The 21,368-nt window shown below is 37.4% G+C and overlaps 1 protein-coding gene across 1 annotated transcript in view; it reads right to left on the reverse strand.

Moving 5' to 3' along the window:
- The window catches only part of CSMD3 (CUB and Sushi multiple domains 3), a 611,488-nt gene that overhangs the window by 159,493 nt on the left and 430,627 nt on the right, over positions 1-21,368 (reverse strand). The window contains 4 exon segments of the mRNA XM_032131786.1: positions 6,655-6,849; positions 19,461-19,568; positions 19,571-19,618; positions 19,621-19,646. Of these exon segments, the coding sequence (XP_031987677.1) occupies positions 6,655-6,849; positions 19,461-19,568; positions 19,571-19,618; positions 19,621-19,646 (377 nt within the window).

Here is a 21,368-nt window from a genome sequence, read left to right on the forward strand (position 1 = left end):
CTCTGTATTAACTTCTCAGGTCACAGAGGTAGCTGTAAGCACCCCTTTGCACGAACACTTCCAGGACTATGCTTGCTAACCCATGACACACACAACTACTCTTTATGGTATAAAATAGAACTATATCATGAAAAGGTTCCAGTGAAAACCTCAAAACCAGGAGTAACATTTTGTTGTGGAAGACACTGTTCCTTCAAAAGAGTGTCACCACACAAAAAAAAGCTGTAACACAATCAGCTTCTGAGTTAAATGTCAAGAAACATGGGATCTAAAAGAGGGAGCTATCCTCTTTAAGCTGGACAATGTCCTTGCCTACCATTCCTATTGTATGTTGGCAAAAATGCTATATGTAGCCCAGGCAAGAAGGAAAACAAAATATAATTCAATTTTAAAACAATGCAGTCTCTTAATTGCAGGTCTTTTTCTATTGCCCAGAACCATCCATTCCCCAGTCTCCACCGTCACAGACAATGTGGAGATGGCAAAACTTGTGCAAAGAATGAAATTAGTCTTTTGGATGTAACCACCAGCATATTCCACCTAATAAATCTTCTTCCAGTTGATTACTGATGTCTTATTAGACAAGAGTGAGGACGTTCTGACTGCTGCCTGAGGTTAAGTTAGAAATATGCTTATTTGTCAGCTATAGCCAGTGCAGATGACTGGATCAGTTTCTTTCATTCCAGTGATTAATTAATTTACCATGATTATTAACTGATACTACATAATCCTGTCCCAATTCAGTGTCTTGCAGACTTTGGAAAATAAATATTCGCTTATCTGTGTGAATAAATGGTAGGGATATATTTTTCCTTCTAAGAACAGAATACCCTGAAGTCACCTTGTCTGTTTGAAAAAATCTTCAAAGAAAAATAGGCACCTATGGTGCTAACACTAAATACAGGAACAAACACATATTTATGTAAACTACTGCTAAAAACTGTTTTTCTCTCCACCTCAAAACACATGATGAAAGAATTTTTTTTTTAAGGTAACATTTTTTCAATATTCTAGTAGAAAATTTACATATTCAAAGCAAACAAACAATGTCAGTGTTTAATATTCTAAAATAGAATAAAGATCACATAATTTATTCTCTATTTTCATTGGTACTTTTTGTATACTTTAATTGCCAAACAACGTAGAAACTCTGTCAGTTAATTTACATATTTTATAATTTTTATGTTATTTTCAAAAATATTAAAGTTGTGTTTTCCCTGCTAATTCAAGATGCTTTTTCATACTAACAGTTGCATATAAGCAAACCTATTTAAAATTATGGCTTGAATAGATAAGCTTGATTTCAAATAATTTATTTTATAGTAAAGAAAATAAAAAATTAAAGCTGAAAAAAACCCCTATTTTATATAGCTTAAAGTATTTCTCCTTCTTTTTAACGTTTCCTTCATTAAACTATGCTCCTAAAAATTTGGCTGCAGATTTAGTTCAAAAGAAGATGAAGTGCCTGGTTTTATGATGCACTCCACTTAACTAATCCCTTAAATTCATTGGGAATTAGGATTCTCTGGCAAATGATTTTAATAAGATCATTGTAATTAACAACTTTCTTCATTTCTAATACTTTACTTACCATTATATGACATTATTACTTCTTAAATGAAAGCTTGGAATAATTACACGCAACATCTATTATTCAATGGACTTTGTAAAGCCATATTATGAATTCCAAATGTATATGCAAAAGGTCAGACACTCAGAGAAATGCTTGCTGTGGATATAAGCATGTGTCTGCATTTAGTTTTCTTTTCCAATCTTTCTAGAATTATTAATATTTATAGTTATTTCCAGTAAAATTTTCAAACTTTTTCTGATATGGAAAGAACATCTTTAAGAAAAGCTAAGATTTTAACTCAATCACATTTAGAAAAAACCCTGGGGTCTTCATCAAAATACCAGCAGTGTGCATAGCCATAGAGAAAGATATTAATTTTGTTTCCTATTCACAAAACAATTTGTGTATTTTACAGTAAAAAAATCAGTCGCATGTGTTCAGAAAAAGGAGGCTACTGTCTCCCAGAAGTATTTACTGGTAACTAAATCTCTAGTCAGTACCTGCAAAATCCACTATATGGAAGCTAGATTTTCTCATTTTGGCTTTTTGACTTGATAGTTCTTGGTGTGCAATGGCCTCCTTTCCACAGAGGAGGAATAATGAGTGTGCTCATACCAAAAAGCATCTGCAGTGTGAGGTTTATAGGACTTAGACGCCTACTCCTTTACTTGGACATCTAAGTGCTAAATTTTAACACATACATCCCTCCAAAGTAGAGTTTGTTGTATGCTTTCAGCTCAAACAGTACTGCTTCCACACAGTATATTCAGATATTTCTCTAGATGTAGTATTTCCTATGTTGTTTCTCTAAGTCATATCCTGCTGAGCATGCAAGCAGATTAAATCCTCTTAATGCACTCCAGACACAAATGGGAAAATATACCTTCTTAACAAGCTCTTTGAATCCCCTTTGATGACCTTTTAAGAAGACTGTCTCTCTTTCCACTGACTATATGGAAGGAAAGCTTGGACTGTTAAAGCAATGGATATAGATTTGTGAGAAATGGGCAGTGGAAGCTTGGGAACAAAAATTAAGTACTCTGAAGATAGTTTAATCACAATAAAAATAAAGTAAAATAAAATAAAATACTTTGTAATTTTTTCAAAGGACTTTCAATCAATTTTTCAAGTTTGGCTGTTAAGAATTAACTTTTCAGAGTACTAAGAACTTAAATAGCACTTTTGTATTCAAAGCAAAATTCTAATTGATTTCAGTTCTACTTTTAAGTACTCAGGTCATTGTCTATGTGATCCTACAAAACAAACATTGTTCTGGGCAAAAAGAAAGTGAGAAATGCTTTGTAAGTAGTCAACATATGACAATTTCGAGCAAAGTACGCTGCTTAAGTGGTTAAACTGACCATTAGTTTGGAACTATAAAAGAGACAAAGAGCATCTCATCAACAGTAACATTCAGCTTCATTAGCTTCAGGAATATTCTGGCTTTTGCAGCTGCCCAACTTATTCCTCATTCAAATTTTGAAATAGAGCTAAACAGCAGCTCTTCGTATGGTCACTATATAAAAAGTGCATAAAAATGTGACCTATAAAGATGCTCATTAAGTAATTAATGTTGAATGATTTCTGAAAAAGTTGTCAGCATTTATTATATTACAGAACAGTAAGCAGTATGATTAGGCTTTTCTGTGCAGTCTTCTATCCTAAATTTTTCAGATATAAACCTGATCTGAGCTGCCTCAAATAGCCATAATAAGTTAATACAGACCAAAAGAAACTTAAAGAATATTCTGAATTGGTTATGGTACCAAAAAAAAAGTAACTAAATCATAGGCATAGGCATATTATCATAGGCAGTTATAAAAATATTGGATATTGTTAGATATATCTTACAGATGGAGTTATGTTGAAGCCTGGATTCAAATATTTCCAAGGATTCAACATCTGTAATGAAATGTAATAAAATGTTTTAGTGATCAATAAATTATTTTTTCTGGTAGGCAAAAGGTTTTCACTTTCAGTTATGAACACGATTTCCCATTACTGGGCTTTTTGCTACTCTGTAAACAATTGTTGTTAGCTACCAAAAATTTTAAATTACCTATAGTTGGTGAAGTTATGAGAAATCATACTAATAATGCATCTGCATATGTTCATTACACCCTGTTCTTAACATCCATGGTGAAACACCAAATAGCTTAGCATATTAGCCTAGATAATCTTAACATCTGTTCATAAAAGAATGAAGCCAATGATTTGGTTCACTTCCCACACTTAATAAAGAGGTTTGAGGTAATGTTAAAAAATTATTTCAACCTAGTGCAAGTCATGCCTAATGAATGTAAGACTAGGTCAGAACAGGTATTAGGGAATAAAGGTAGAATTGCAGCTTTTAGCAGTGAAGATGGTGAAGGACCTTGAGGGGAAGCCGTATGAGGAGCCGCTGAGGTCACTAAGTGTTCAGCCTGGAGAACCCAGAGGAGACTGAGGAGACGTCACTGCAGTTACAACTTCCTCATGAGGAGAAGAGGATGGGCAGGCACTGCTCTTCTTTGTGGTGACCAGTGACAGGACCCTAGTGAATGGCCTGAATTTGTGTCACTAGAGGTTTAGGTTGGATATTAGAAAAGCATTCTTCACCCAGAGGGTTTTTGGGCACTCATTGGGACAGGCTCCACAGGCAAGTGAGAGCACCCATAGCAACAAGCCTGACGGAGTTCAAGAAGAGTTTGGACAATGCTCTCGGGCACAAGATGTGACTCCTGGTGCTGTGCAGGGCCAGGAGGTGGACTCGATGATCCCTGTGGATCCCTTCCATCTCAGTATATTCTATAATTCTGTGATTCTTTACAAGACCAGTTCTATCTGCTGTAAAGCATCTCCCTTGAGCTGTGAGCCATCTGGAATGTTGAAGGTTCTCCCTTCCTCTCCTTTAACCTACTTAGTGTGAAATATGCACAGAATGAAAATACTGATTTGTAGTATTTCCCTTTTACCAGCCTCACTCTCCCTATAAATCTATATGGTTAAATATGGCTCAAAAGAATTTAAAAAAAAACCCTGGATTCTAACTTGATATTAAAGATGTAAAGATTTAGAGAGCATAATAGGCAACTTTATAAAAACTATTTTTACTCCACACCTAAAATATTAGATCAAAATATTACAGGTATAAAGGGACTTCACAGGCTCAATATTTTTTCTTGTAAATAATTAATTAACTAAATAAATCCCCCATACACACGGAGATGTATATTTCATTGTAACTCTATCAGTTTCAATGGAGCTGCAAAAATACAAACTGCAGAATGGAGGAATCTGACTTCTACTATGCAAATTTTATTGTGTAGGTGAGACGGGTTTTCAGGAGCTAAATTCATCTCTTCAACTCTTTCTCCCAGCTCTGTGTAACTGAAAGCTAATTAACTGATATCATCTTTCTTACATCTATATAAAAGTTCTGTTTTTCTCTACGTAAATCACACAAAAGTGGAAAGCATTGATAACGTGGTCCAAATACACTGTAATATATCACAGCAACATAACTACAAAGCTCCATTGGCTCTTAACTGGAGGAAAAAGCAATATAAGAAAAACAAGTGAAAATATCTATTCTGTGCCATCATATTCTAAAGAAGTATGGTGTTTGTTATCTTTGAAATCAGGCCTTTTTCATCCAGGAAAGAGAATGGTCCAGTTAGAATCAGTGAGAGACATCCACTACTTCTTTAATAATAAAATTTGTTTTTCCCCTTTATTACAGGGGCAGTACTTCCAAGCAAAACACTACTGAATTTTCCAACAGACAGCACTGGAAGATTTCTAAGTAGATTATAAGTGACACTAATAGAAACAATTATTGTATCATAAAGTATTTTTTTATCTTTCATTACCTATCAAAAAGACCTTCCAAAAAAAGGGAATCTTTTCCCTATGATATACAGCAACCTTCTTCACCAACTCCTCTCCAAAAAACAATGTTCATCTCTCATTTTAAAATGAGGAAAATCTTTTGACTTCCATTGCAGAGATTTTAGAAGTTTGAACAAACTTCCAAACACTTGCAAGGGTCAGTGTCCCAATTTGATGCCACTGAGTTTTGGAATTCAATAGTATGACGGTTTTGGTAGATAATGGAAATACTGAACTTCTTCAAATGCTTATAATATTGGATATTCTTCAGATTTCAGGATTTTTTTGTTTTGATTTTGCTGGTACTCCACCATCCACTTGCAACAGAAATTTAAGTATGCAACAAAGAAAATCCATATTCTATTTAAACTATTTGAACTTCAAATTGGAAATGGATTTAACAGGTATTTTGTCTTCAAGTTGTGAAAAGGAATGTAAAGTAACACGGTAATTAGATTTTATTTTAACTTTTGAAATAAATGTTAGTTTTATTAATATCTGCATACATGGGAGAAGTTTTGTGCTTGATCGTACAGAATATGTGAATTTTCAAAAAGTGAAAATTGCAAGTAGTTATCAATTTCTGTTAAATCACTAAAATAAAACATATCTTTTCTTAGAGTTTAAATCTGACAATGCTGATGCTTGAGACAGTCAATGATCATACAATGAAAGTCAGAAGAATCTTGTCATGAGTAGACTTCATATCCATAAAAGTTTGAATAATTGGATCTTTCCTGCATTTCAAGGCTTAACTTTTCTATAGACCACATGCCCAAGAACTTAAATGTTGTAATATGGTATATACAAAATATTTCATCGGAGTGTTTTCAAAACCAGTAATAACAAAAAGAAACAAGCATATATTGTGACACCCAAAGTATACTTAATGTTGTATTTAAATACATATATGGTGTATATCTCTATATTCTGCTGTAAGTTAATTGAAGAACACATGTTGACATGGAGAATGACATTACTACTAAGCTCTATTCACAATAATAAGACTATTTATCCAATGTTAATAAAAACTTGAATCAGTAGTTTCCTGAGTTGTCACATATATCTTTTATTACATATATCATTGAAAAGGGCTTTTTCCTGAAAGAGAATATTATTAAAATCACTTCCAATTTTTAACTTATTTCTTGCCTATTACAAAGCAAGAGTAATGACAACAGCAACTGAAATAAACGAAAAACTGTTCTTACCATGACAGCTGGGCAGGGCTCGGTTCCATCCAGGTCTTCCGTCATCTCCCATGATACATGTTAGTGTAGAGTATCCTTGAAGAACATAACCTGCATCGCAGTAATATGTAACAGTGGAACCCAGTTTATAATCCATTCCAAGTCTTGTTCCATTCATTATATTTCCAGGATCAAAACAAGACTCGCGAAGTTTTGCTGTAGAGGAAAAAAATGTGAATATAATTCTAAATATAATCTAGAATGAATAAATAATAAAAATAAATATAATTAAGTAAGTATTTCCTGGAGTTCTCTTGAGGTCTTCTTTGAGCACCCTGTAGAACCTGAGGTTTTTTTAAGAGGCCTTTCCATCAAATATTTTCTCTCCTTCATTCTAACAACTGTACAAATTACTATATAGTGACTGAAACTATGTCTTTTGTCCTTTTTTAAAGGTAGTTCCTATAATGCTCCATTTTTTTTTCAGAATTCATTGTGATAAATTATAAATTTATGTAGTTAGATTAATTTAGATATATGGATATTTTTCCAGTAGATAAGGTACATCCTGGTTTTAAAATGTGTGATGTGAAAACTGGTAAATGGAAGACATCAATATGAGCAATTTTTTACAAAATAAGAGGTATGCAAACAAGAATTTCTTCAAAATTAATAAACCCCAAATGAATTTCTATGTGTATATGATATAATGGTGTATTTTCATATACATATTTATCCCTCATTGGAGGAAAAACTATAAAATATTCTCTAAATGTATCTCAATTTTGATCATTTATACCTATTTGTTTCAAAATATAGAAATAAATTCAAACACATGCATATGGTTTTATATTTGCCTCCCTCTTACTTCCATAATGTGAATACCAATGTCCAGTAACAAAGTGCACAAAAAGAAATACTCAACATTTTTAATTAACAGCATTATTATACAGAAGATGAGAAAAGTACAACATTTAAGAAAAAAATGTAATTTCCTTTAAGGAAAAAAGAGTAAATGTATTATGTAGAAGCTGGAGTAAAGCAGATGATTTTGTGCTGTGCAGGATGGACTCTGCAATAATATAATTTATCAAGCAGAAGATGGAAATTTCAGATTTTCTTTAACATTTAAGGGTGCTGTGGAGAAAGCTAATAGGGAACAGTTCTTCATTTTCTACAAGATCAGTGCCAGCTTTCAAATACATCAAAAAAAGTGTTTATTTATCAGGCATATTTGCACTGTGGAACTTTCTGCTACAGGTAGGTATGGTTGCCAAAAGACTATATGAGCTTTGAACTTCCTGGAAGGCTTTTTAAGAGTTTTAAATAAAAAGACACTTTATCTGATTCTTTCAGTACCTAAACTGAAGTTTCTGAAAAATTACAGATAAGCAAGAACAATTATTATTTATTTGACTTTTATATAGTTTGGCCACACATAAACTACTGGTCCCTACTAGAGCCAAGCTAATGAACTAAGTACATCCCTCAAGGACACTTCTATGTTTCAGTATTTCTGAGAGGAGATAAATAATTACATCGTGTTTGGATTTGTAGAAGGAAACACAGAATAATTCTTTTGAAATTTCAATTTCACATTTTCCAAAAGAACATGAAGATCTCCTAATGCATTTAAAAATTTATTATGATTTGCGTATATAATCTACAGAGCATGATTCTGATATGAAAAACAACACAATAACAAATAATAGTTACAGTACATCTTTAATCATTAAGAACAGGTATTAGATATTCATATTGACTCATACAGGCAGTTGTAGTGTGGTGTCTAAAACTTATTTAACACTCATTCAAAAATTTGGATGGACAACGAAAAGTTGAAAGATGCAATTTACTAGGAAGTTTGTAAGGTATCACACAGATATTAATAACCATTATGTAAGCCAACCACATTTTCATTTGAGAAGTCTGGCAGGTGTCAGGGCAAATTTCAAATTCTTTCAAGTCCAAATTATCAAATTTAGGAAAAAAAAATAGGATAATCTAATTTAGGATTACAACTAATATTTTAGAAAATCAATACAATATCATTTTTCCCTCTTATGGAACCAATATTGTTACACCTGTAATGATTCACAATTTCTAATGTGAGATCATTATTCTCGTGTTTATGACAAAAATAATTCAAAATGTTTCATAATTCTAGAAGATACACAGATAAAGCAGATATTAGTACTAGATGAAAAAATAAAAAGTGAAAAAATAAAGTAATCTATTATGTCTGGTGCATAAATCAAAAATTGAGAAAAGAATGATCTGTCACAGCACAAATTATCTCTAGGGAAAAAATACAGCCCTGTAATTTTCTTTTCCCCAAAATTACAGTTGTGACAGGCTCCTGAAATTGCTGACTAAACAGTAACAATGTCACTGTAGAAATACATTTTCTTAATACCAATTCTGAAAAATAAAGCCTGAAATAATAAGCACCTTAAAACTACTTTTGCAAATCTGAAGGAACTGCTAAGTGAAGTTGTAAAAAAAGTTAATAGAATACACTACAGTGTATGAAGAATAAATCAAATGTGGCAAAAGGATTCATCAGATCTGGCTGAGAACCAGTGAAAAAAAGAGCAAGTAAGAAGACTGTTTCCGCAAATTTTTAAGTGCTCCCAGGAGACAGGAGGGAAAATTCTTCACCACTGCTGTCATGTTGCTCCAACTGAGGAACTCAAGACCTTGATTACCCCTTGAGGTGGTTTGACACAAACCACCAAACTACCACACCCCTGTAGCCCTTCCTGGTTTTTTCCCAAGAATACTAGTATCATTAAATTAAAAGCACATAAGGGCAGTGACAGATTTAGCATCAGAGCAAGTACTGTATTAACATAAAGATTTTTTTCTATAGGAGCATTTTAAAAATCATTTTCTGTAATAAGTAGGCAGGAAATATTTTTTTTTCATTAGGCAGTTCAGATTTGGGTTACAGTAACGTTACACTCTTAGATGTGCATAGCAGGTATCAATTCCTTTTGTAAACAATAAAATTTTGCAACAAGCTTCAACCAAACTAGCATTTACTTCTCTGATAACATTGTCACACCACCGGATCAAGTAAGGCTCTGAAATACAGGCTGAAAACAGTGACACATGCTGTTTCAATCTCAAGATCAACAAGGAAGTCTCTCTTGAATAACATAGAGTAATGATGCCAAAATCCTCCTGAAAACTACTATCTCAGTGCATGGAAAACAATATTGAAAGCCAAGAAAAGCAGGTGCTTTGTCCCGAACGTGATGATGACTTACTAGTCCATCCCTACATCTCGAAAAGAATAAAGCCATAATAGACTTCTTAGAGATAATATTACAGACATACCTAACTATAGCAAGCATTCCATAATTATTCTCCAGAGTGCTTAATAGGGCTAATAAGCTTTTCTTCCATTATAACATAGAAATGAAGTGAGGGAGAGAGAATGGGAATAAAACTGAACCAGAGACATGGTTACAGATCAGACCTGGGACATGGGTCAGTCTGAGATTTGGATCTGAAAAATACGGCCCACCAATGAAGTGTAACCTGAGTACACTGTCACTTAAAATAGAATTAGTGTACATATAGGCCACAACTGCACGAGTTACAATTTGTATAAAAAATTTAATTTCATCACATCAGAAAAATTTAGGTTGAAAGAGATGTAGTACAACCCCCATGAACATCAGGGCCAATTTGATTAGGTTACCTAGGGCTCTGTGCAGTCCAGTTATGATTTTAAAGGATTCAGATGACATCATCTAAGGGCAAGCAGTTCCAACATTTGACTAACATCAGAGTGATTAATTTTTTCTTAATATGTAATTGAAATTTCTCTTATTTCAACTTGTGTCCATTAGCTCTCAGTTGATCACTATGTGCACCTGAGAAGACCTTGGCTCTGTCTTTTCAACACTACCTTGCTGTTGCAGTGGGGATTCCTGCAACACGTGTATCAGACAACGAGGCCCATGGAAAAGAATATACGGACCGATTCTTGGTAGATATTTTCAGAGATGTTTATTTTCCAGCCACGTGGCCGGTGACTGCCGAGGAACTGAACAATCACAGGACCAGAGGGTCCTTCCTGGGCAGGGGAACACAAAACAACCAATGGGGAACAAGGCTGACCAGGGAGTAGAGAAACCCCATAGGCCCTGCCTCTACCCTGGGGCCCCTCTCCCAGGACCACATGGCAAGGGGGAGGAACCCCAACACTTCACCCGTTTATTTTTAACAAAAAGAGATTTAAAACTTAACATTGAAAACAACTGGATAAACATAAGAAGAACAGTTTCAAACAAAACAAGCCACCCTCCTGAGTCCTTAAATGTCCAAACGGATTTTTTTTCTGTAATATCTTAAGGCTGACAGAAGGGAGACAGGACTCTCTGAGTATGCTTTGTGGGGAAACTGAGGCAGGAGAAGGTTTCTTCCATATGTACCTGTTGGAACTCTAAACAACAATAGTTAAATTCTTTCCCCACCCTCGTCATCCTTCACTCAGCATTGGAAAGGGATTTTTGGTGAAACTATTGGTAAAGGTATGGTTTTGTGAGGGAAACCATGGGTGAAAAAACAGATTGGGAACACACTGGGGTTTATAGGATCCAGGATAAAAAGGAAAGGTGGGATTAGGAAAGGGAGATTGTATGGGCTGTTTATAATGGGGATATTGTCTAACATGACTAAGATTTGCAGCGTATATACTGCCTTTCACAGAAACACCATCAGGCCCAGTGACCTCTGCTGCTTGCAACCCTTTCTTTCCTTGGACAATCTTGAACTCTACTACTTCTCCATCTCCTAAGCTTGGGATATATTTTTTGGGGTTATTCTTTTTAATAGCAGTTCTATGAATGAATATGTCTTCCTGGTTGTCACATCTTGTTATAAAACCATAATTTTATTTAACATTATAGCATTTTACTATTCCTAAAACCTTAGCTATGATGATCTTTTCCTTTTTCCGAGTGGCTGCTGTTTTCTGTCTCGCTGTGTTTTTGCTTTCACTTGCTCCCGTGTTGGAACTGCTGGAGCTGCCAGGGCTGCCAGGGCCGTTGGGGCTGCTTGTGCCTACATGCTCTCGTCACAGAGTTTCGGCTTCCCGGGGTCGCATTCGGGGCTGCACGGGCCGGGCCACGCCGCGCCGCTCAGCTCAGCTCCTCACGTGCCACTGCTGCTGCCACCTCTGGTCGCAGCTGCGCTGCCACTGCCTGGCACCGCGCCCACGTCTCAACCGGGCCTCCGAGTGATGGCCCCCCACGCCTTGCAAACAGCTCCGTCCTGGTGTGTGCCTGGGCTTCACGCAGCTCTGCTCCGCCACCATCGCCGCCTGCGCACCGCCCCTCTTGGTCAGGCATTCATGGGGCTCGCTCCACCACGCGCTGTGTGGGGCCGGGCGGGCACCGCCGGGTCGCGCTGCTCCCGCCATGCCTCGCTCTGCTGTCAACACTGCAGCTCGCGTCACTCTGCCCACTTGCAGGAACTGCCTCGCTGCTGCTCTCAGAGCGCTCGGCGCACGTGGCCTGGGTCGCACGGTCCCTGAGGCACGCTTCCATTTGCAAGGACACAGCTGACATTGTTCAACAGTCTCGGTAATTAAATAATATTCACGAAAATATTCTTCCATCGGCATATATTTTGACTCAGAAATTAACTGTGTCCAAACGGTGTTCCAAAAGTCTTTGGTAAGAATCAAGTCCCAAGAGATGTAGAAAAAGTTCTTAAACAACCATGCCAGGAAGTGTTTCAGTTCCTTTTGAGCTTGAATTAAGCTAAAATTTACAAATCGTTCAAGAATCTTTTCAAGTTTAAGATAAATGTCCATATGCAGCTCTGAGAGCCAAGAGTCCTTCCACGGTTCCTCCATAGTTTAGAGGTGGAACAGCAAAACAAAAACAAGAAGAGAAATCCAGAGTTTACTCACAAATCACAGTTGCTGTCCCAAGGGATTGATGTCTTGCCAGCATTCTCCACCACCTTGCAACACTCCCTTGTTAGGCAGTTGGAGCAAACCCAGCTGGGACAGCTGACCCCAAATGACCAAAGCTGGATCATACCATATGGTATGGGGTACATATCATATGATGTCGTGTCCAGCACATAAATTTGGGACAAAAAGAAGGAAGGGAGGGACATTTGAAGTTATGCATTTGTCTTCGCTAGTCACCATTATGTGTGATGGACCCCTGCTTTACTGGGGATGGCTGGACATCTGCCTGCCCATGGGAATTGATAAATTAATTCCTTATTTTGCTCTGTATGTGTGCATGGCTCTTGTTTTCCATATTAAACTGTCATTCGATGTGCTCTGTAAAAACTTACAGCATATGGATCATTTGCACTGGACTTCCGTATCTTTGGGTAACTGCTCAGTATCCAGGTCATCATAAATCCCCTGCAGTATGGCTAATTCCTTCAGGTACTGGATACCTCTCTTCATGGTGATCCATTTGCCTGAATGGATTAGAGTATCTTCTTAGAAGGTAACCTTGTCCTCATGCCTGGAGGGAGTCACCTTCAGAAGCTGAGGGCTTGTGTCCCATCTTCAATCCGTTTGTTAATGCCCCCTTCCCTAGAAAGGGATTCTGTGTGCTGGACGTTACCCTCAATTTGAGGTTACTGACCCTGTTAACCCAGCACTGGAGCAGCCAAGGTGACTATTTGCTGATTGTATGGTCACTGACTTGTTTATGGGTTCTTCCTCTTCCTCCTCCTCTTGTGATGGCCCTCTGGAGTAGCCCTCTTCATCCACTTCCTCCTCCTTTTCCTTCTTACTAGGAGTTTCTTTCCTTACCAAACAAGCTGACATTTGCATCCAATACTCCTTCTGTTTGTGTGTAGGGGTGACTGATAGCAGCACAGGTTGTTCTTCTGGTTCAGTTGCAAAGCCTGTCATGGCAGCTGGAGCAGCCAGGGTTCCCACTGTTTTGCTGTCAGATCCAGAGACCTCCTCCACTTGAGGATAGGGAATTATGTTGAACAGGGCTTGGTACACCCGGGCCAGGTCCCAGCACATATCAATGATTTGTGTCTCTCTGGAATTGCTAGTGTGACAAGACACTTTTCCCAAATATTTTCCTAGTTTTTCAGGATTCTGCACTTGTTCAGGGCTGAACTACCAAAACACTGGAGGTGCCCACTGTCTTTGGTACTTACCCATACTATCCCATGCAGCCTGCAACTTATAATGATCAGCTTCAGAGCATATGTCTCAGCAGTATTCCTAAATAATTGTTTAGCCTCAAACAAAACCTGAAACACATTCAGGAGACACCACAATATGAATACGCTGGTTTGAACATCTCAAGGATATTCAAAATTCTCAAGAGCTATTGAAATTAGCCTGGAGGAGAATGGAAAGATGAAGATGAAAGGAAAGGTGCAGGAGTGGGGCAAGTGTTCCCCCTTATCTGCCCCATAGATTGGCTCTCTGAGGAGAAAAGATAAAGGTTGGGACTATTAATAGTTTTCAAGAGGTGGTTCCCTAAAAGTACAGATATGACAGCAATAGTGAGCAAAAATACCAGATTAGTCTCACAAGCAGGATTTATTTTATCATATTTTAAGCCAGTGTTACACAGTCCATCAAAATTATGTCCTTAATCCAGTTCCCAGATGTAACAAAAAAAAGAACATAGAAAGTAAGTTGTTACATAACCCTATTCTCAAAACAAGCACAACAACTCTGACTCCAAATAAGTCAACATTGTGATCAGTGACTATTAAACTAACATAATAGATTATTAAAACAAATTTGTTTTAACACACTCTGGTCAGACCTGCAGTCAACTTGCCAAAAGGACTGTTATGTTTTAGCCCATCAGCAACAAGGACCATGCAACTTCTCACTCAGTGGGATCCACAGTGGTATGCGGGAGAGAACTGGAAAGGTTAAACTGAGAAAATTTGTGGATTGAAATAAGAATGGCTTAACAGTTTAAATAAAATGCAATAATATTAATAGAAATAATAATAAATTTTAATGGAAAGGGGGAAAAAAAAGACAGACATAAAACCCCAGAAAAACAAATCATGTAAATGAAAAACAACTGCTCATCACCAACTGACTGATGCCCATCCAGTATCTAAGTAGTCTCCCCCAGGCCAGAATATCACGTTGAAAAGTTGGGGTCAGCTATTGTGGCTGTGTTCCCTCCCAGCTTCTTGTGCTTCCCCAGACTCCTCACCAGCAAAGCAGCATGAGAAGCTAAGTCCTTGACTTAGTCTAAGTACTGGCCAGCGGCAACCAAAACAGCATGTTATCCACATTATTCTCATCCTAAATCCAAAATACAGCACTACACCAGCTGCTAGGAAGAAAATTAACTTTAACTCAGCTGAAACCAGAACACTTAGTTCAGGGCTCCTGTTAGTCTGATTCTATAACCTCATAAGATCCTTTGAGTAGCACTGACATATCCCTCCAAACTGATGTCGTTCACAAATTTGCTCTGTCCCATCATACAGGTTGTTAACAAAGAGAATACTGGCTGCATTATTAATCACAATTAATACTAGCCAAGAGCCTCAGCTCAGCAGTCAAGCTGATTTTCTACCCATGTTATTTATAGAATAATAGAATAGAACCATAGAATCACTTAGGTTGGAAAAGACCTCTAAGATCATTGAGCCCATCTGTAAGCCCAGCACTGCCAAATCCACCACTAAACCATGTCCCTAAGTGCCACATCTACACATCTTTCAAATACTTCCAGGGTTGAGGATCCTACCACTTCCCTGGCAGCCTGTTCAACAACTGACAACCCCTCCCATGAAGACTTCCTTTCCTAAGATTCAATCTAAACCTTCTCTGGTTTAGACTGGTGTAACTTAAGCCCACTTCCTTGAAACACAGATTTAGAGGAAACATAAAGACTTTAGTCATTTTGCTTGGGATTTCAGCAGTAGGCTTGGGCCCAGTGAGGGTTAATCAAAATAGTTAGGAGAGCTGGACCTGAAATAGAGTTTTAGATGTTAGTAACTGATTACCAAGTAATTGATGATATAGAATTTTAGATGTTAGTAACTGATTACCAAATAACTGATGATCTGTCATCTGCATGTTTGTTTAGATGTGCTTAGAATAATGAGCAGAAACACTGATAAGCTGGTGTACAGAATAAAGACAATTACCAATTTCCTCCCTTTGTGGGAGCCCATCCAAAAGTAACGCACGAGGAAACTTAGAGGTCACTAAAGTAATTAGAATTGTTAAAACTCAGAAAGGCAAAAAGGTCAAAGCAAGGAAGATGTTACTTCATCTTCCTTAGGACCACTGACACAATTCAAGACCACCGACTCAATTCAGAACACACACTATGCATGCTTAATGACATGTAAGCTCATTTCCATATGAAGTGGAGAATGGGAGGTGTTAATGTTATGAATATGCATTTTGTATTTTGGATATTCATAATATTTGGAAATAAAAGGTATCGTGTTTGCTTGTATCGGGGCCCTGAGTCTTAGGGAGCTGTCCCACGCAGTGCCTGGCACCAAATAAAACATACACTTTCTAACTCTAAACTGTTAGAGAGTTTTTGTCTGCCTCAGTTGGATATTGATATTAGATCGATACTCAAATTTTTGGTAAATCATCCTCTTGTTCTATTGCTTGTTACTTGTGAGAAAAGGCTAACCCTCCCATCACTACAATCTCCTCTCAGGTAGTTGTAGAGAATGTAAGGTCTCCTTCCTTTTCTCCAGACTAAACAACGCCAGCTCCCTCAGCAGCACCTCATAAGACTTTTACTCTGGACCCCTCACCAGCTCCATTATCCTCTGCCCCGGCTCCAGAACCTCAACATCTTTCCTGTAGTGAGGGGTCCAAAACTGAACACAGGATTCAAGGAATGGCCATACAGTAAGACTTCTTATGATACACCTATATTAAACAGTGCAGAGGGACATTTATCAGATATTCCCTGTAAAAATGGGAAAATTCACTAAGCAAGCTGGTCATCTGCTTAAGGGATTTTGAGCTGTCCAAATTTCATAGTACTTGAAATTTTTATGTGAATTGAAATAGTTCCTCCTTTTTATGTCTCTTTTTTTTTTAAGAAGATGTTGAAATGCATACTCCAGTTATTGTGAGAAAAGCAGGAGTTATAATCCTCTCAGGTGAACAAGGAAAATTAAGATTAGGTTGATTCCACTTTCCAGCTTCCCTCACTTACAGATACACACATAAACACATACCTGCATCCTCCCATTACTTATGAGTCCCTTTAAAAATGTGCTGATAGCTACAGCACTTTTCTGGCACAGTGACTCCTTGAAGTAGAGAAAGACATCTTAGTGGCACACATGCCTATCAGAATTGTTCGAAATAGTATTCTGCCTTGATTACAAAGTGTCCCATCCCACTCTAGAAGGGGAGTTGGGGAGGATTCTTTTTGATAGATTTCTCAGACGAAAATAAAGCATAAGCACGGCAATATTATATCGGAGAACTGTTTCTTGATAAAGAAAGATAAGTGTTCCTACTGAAGGGGGATAGAAAAGGGAGCAAAGAGGGGAAAAGAAAGAGACGGAGAGAGAAACAGAAACACCGGGACAGATTGTTACCACCCCGCTGTACCCTGGGCGCCCTCTTAGCATGCTGAACAGATGGAGCGTGTAAACTGCAAGCTGCAGCGAGTCTGTGTGGTTCCAGGGACAGGCTGGGCGCAATTTCCCGACAGCAGCAGGCCGTGTGTCCCTCTTGTCGGTGAAGAACAGGCTGCCGTGGCTATGTGCTCCTGGAGCAACTGCAGGTTCTCAGGGTTGGGGGCGCAGCGGCTGCAGGTGGTGGTGGCCGCTCCGTCGGGGAAACAGCGGAGCACTGGGGGTGCCCCGGCGTCGAGCTGCCCCGGGGAAGCGGCGAAGCAGGGCAGGGACAGGTGCGAACAGGACAGGCAGCCAGGGAAGAAGCAGGACCGCAGGGAGAAAAAGGTTGGGGGGAAGGGGGAGCGGGGAGAGAGCCAAGCTGACCCTCCAGGAGAGCCCCTGCTCCTTCCAAGAAACCCAAAGAAAAGTGGCCCCAGCTCTGTCGCAGTTAACTGCGTTTATGTGTTAGGGCTCCTCTCCCATAGCCCGATTTCCCGAGTGTTTTTTCCTGGGCATCCAGGGATCTGGCCCCCTCGTGAGCGGGGTAGCTTCCAGACTGATCATGGAAGTTTTCTCTATCCTGATCGCCTGCCGGGCGAAGCGTCCCCAGGGACAGGACTCCCAGCTCATGTACAGCCCCTGGAGTAATTTTCCTCCTCATGTATAACACATGTTGAGGCATAAATAAAAATCAGACAGGTTCCTCTCACAAAGTATACCGGTTCACTTTTTTTTAAACCTAGATCAGAGTTTGAAGAGACTGTCTCCCTAATAAATATCCTCATACTTGGATTGGTGGATAGGAGAAGCCCTTTGGATTCCGTGAGACAAGACTTCATTCAACAGCACAGAAGAAAAAGATTGGCCTCTTTAAAAATAATTTTTTTTCTTGTCCTTCAGAGGTTCTGTGACCCTGAATCACTTCCTATAGCACTTCCATCTGCATTTATTATTCTTCAATTTAGTTGAAAAGAAGGAATATATTTAAGTGAACTGAAGCACTACATACATCTGGGCTCACCATCAACGTGTTGAGACCTACTTTTAACTTTTCAGGACTAGGTCACACTGTGGTGACAACTTCCCTGACATCTGTAGAATCCAATGACTGCAGGAAAGTATAAGGAGGCGCTTCATGGGTTTTACAAAGCAATAAATACATAATTCTTTCCCTTCTATACATTTTCACTTACTAATCAGTCTCAGAATAAATGGAGAAGAAAATAAGACCAAGGAGGTCTATATCACCCCTATTTTCTTTCTGGTTGTCTTTACAGAATATTTTCATATTCATCTAATAGCAAATATTTCTGTTTATCAAGCCATGCAGAGGCAGTTATGAAAGTTCCTACTGATTATTTATCTTGCAAGTTTATATTTTCTTGTTTACTTGTGCTATGACCTCAGATCTGAGACAGGCAGACGGCCCTACTGTGGTCTATCATACAAAGGTCTAGCCTTTTGAAATGAAGAAAATATTTTTTTATTTTCAGTATTGGATCCCTAGATTCTACACATCATTTCATCTTACAGGACCTTAAATACACCTAAGTCAACATGACCTGCTATGTAAAATAAAAATGAAATAAATTCTGGATAAAACATGTATATATGCTGTTAAGTAATGCCCACTGCATCATTATTTTTGAAACCTGAAAACTGCTGTCTCCAATTTTTCATAGAATCATAGACTCATAGAATGATTTAGGTTGGAAGGGATCTTAAAGATCATGTAGTTCCAAATGCTCCTGCCATGAGCAAGGAACCTTCCACTAGACCAGGTTGCTCAGAGATGCATGGTTTTGAACACCTCCAGGGGTGGGGAGTCCACAACCTCTCTGGGCACCTTGTTCCAGTGCCTCACCACCCTCACAACAAAGAATTTCTTCTTAATATCTAATCTAAATCTGTCCTACTTCACCTTAAGGCCATTCTCCCTTGTCCTATCACTACATGCCATCATGAAAAGTGCCTGCCCAGCCTTCTTGTAAGCCTGCTTTGTGACTGGAAGGAATCATGAATTCAACAGTACAGGTAAACAAAATCATACTTGAAAGTTTATTTTAAGTTAGCAAGCTTGTAACATTATACTTGTATGAATAGATTACTCACATTATCATATTCTCAGGCAAAACAAAAACATTACCAGGCAGAAAAACTATGGAAAATTAAAAACAAAATTTACACTTGTGCGTTGAACTTTATAAATATGTAAGAAAAATAATTTTATTTACCTTTGTACTCCAGATGGAATCCAGTAAAACTAACAGATCCATCGCTTCGAAAAGCCAGATGCATGGTATTTGAACTGCTCTCTATCCTCTCTGGCAGTTTGCTATCTTGAAGCTCCCAATCAATGGGCTATTACTGTCTGGCCCATCATAGATATAAAGAAATCATAATTTGGTTCTATACTGAAGCTAGAGAACAAAAAACAAAAGGGAAATGTCAGATGGAATATGATTTGCCTAACATTTCACTTTTATTAGCTTAAATTTTAAATTTACTACCACTGTTTTAATAAAGGAAAAAAAAATTCCTCCATTGTCAGAAAAAAGTGGTTTGTAGGAAGTGTTTTATTAGTAAACACAGAAATACTATATCTTTTGTTTCATTCCTTAGAAACAACAATTTCCTGCTAAGCCAGGAAAAAAAAGGAAAGCTTTTTAAATAGAGAAAAAAATTAATAACTTATTTCTAAAGGTTTAGAAAAATAAACAATCTAGATCAATTGGAATCCTTGGCAGAAATGCTTTATGATATAATGCACTCAGCTTCCAGCCAGACTAAACACTTTCACACAGCTAGAGGATAATCTTCCCACATCTCTGGGAGCAAGAAGAATTTTGCCTGTGATCAGTTTAAGATGAAGTATTGAAACATCACATTTTCTTTCAAACTAAATTATAGTTCATTAACTAACTTAGTTAAGTTCAAACAATTTTAGTTAAAGGCAGAGAGTTAACCAATTTCACTTGCAAGATTGTCCCAATAAAAAAGCCCAGTTTTTAAAAAGGGTTGTTAGTAAAAGAATGAAAATCCAAACTATGTTGTCTCTACTTGACAGTAGCCCCTGACTGAAAAAACTGGAGGCATTGAAGACCTGATAGAGCTCATTTTTTAACTTCTGGGTTATTTCAAAAATATTTCCATGCAAAAGTAAAAAGTTAACAGTTAAGTGCCGTAGTTTGTCTTGAGTTTAGAAGGATTAGCTGGAGTAAGTTCTACTCAAAAGACTATTTAACAGTACTTAGTGGAGTATTTTGTGTTACTCACTCTATATCAGTCTCTGTGTCATAAATGAGGCAATTCTCAGTAAAGATGCAATCTACTTTGACCAAGACTAAGCTTCTGAGTTTCTATCGAAGAATCATAGCAATTGACCAGATTTTGAGATTTTTTTAACTTGGCAAAATTTGGGATCTCTAAACACAGACAGACATAGTTCATAGTATCTGGGGTCATGCTGCAAAATATTTTTTTTTATTCTAAGATGGAGGATCTCATATCTAAATGTAGAATATAAAAACCAGAATATTGTTAAATATATTGAGCTCATGATATTTAACAAAAAAAAAGAAGTGCTACTACACAACAGAAAGTTTCCTTACCAACTTATAACATTTTGAAATCGCTAACAAAATAGTTAAATTGTTAATTATGTAAATACAATTACGTGATTTATTTCCTTAGAATGAATTCACCAAAACACATGCTATGTCATTCAGCACTATATGACCTACCCCTCTAAAGAAGTCATCACATTATGACTGATCAGAACAATAAAGACACTATTATAGAACACCCAGCATAAGAACTTAAATTTGATGGGACATCACAAGTACCATTTTTATCTTTTCTGTGGCAGATTTCCCAGTTGGTATGCATATTTTTCACACATAATAGATACATTAATTTACACCATGTGCTACATACAGCGCAGACAGCAAAAGTTCCTTTGTGAATTCTATTAAGCTCTATTTAGTCTTGTATTGTGATAAAGGAAAATTCTAGAACAATTCCATTTAATAACGAGAACATCAGGAAGTATCTTGAGTATCCTGAAATTATATGGACTAATAAAACTAGATTTAAAGATTACTTTTGAAATTTTGCCTAGATAGCAGGTTTCACATACAAAA

This window comes from Corvus moneduloides, chromosome 1 (genome assembly GCF_009650955.1).
Source record: "Corvus moneduloides isolate bCorMon1 chromosome 1, bCorMon1.pri, whole genome shotgun sequence".
NCBI lineage: Eukaryota > Metazoa > Chordata > Aves > Passeriformes > Corvidae > Corvus > Corvus moneduloides.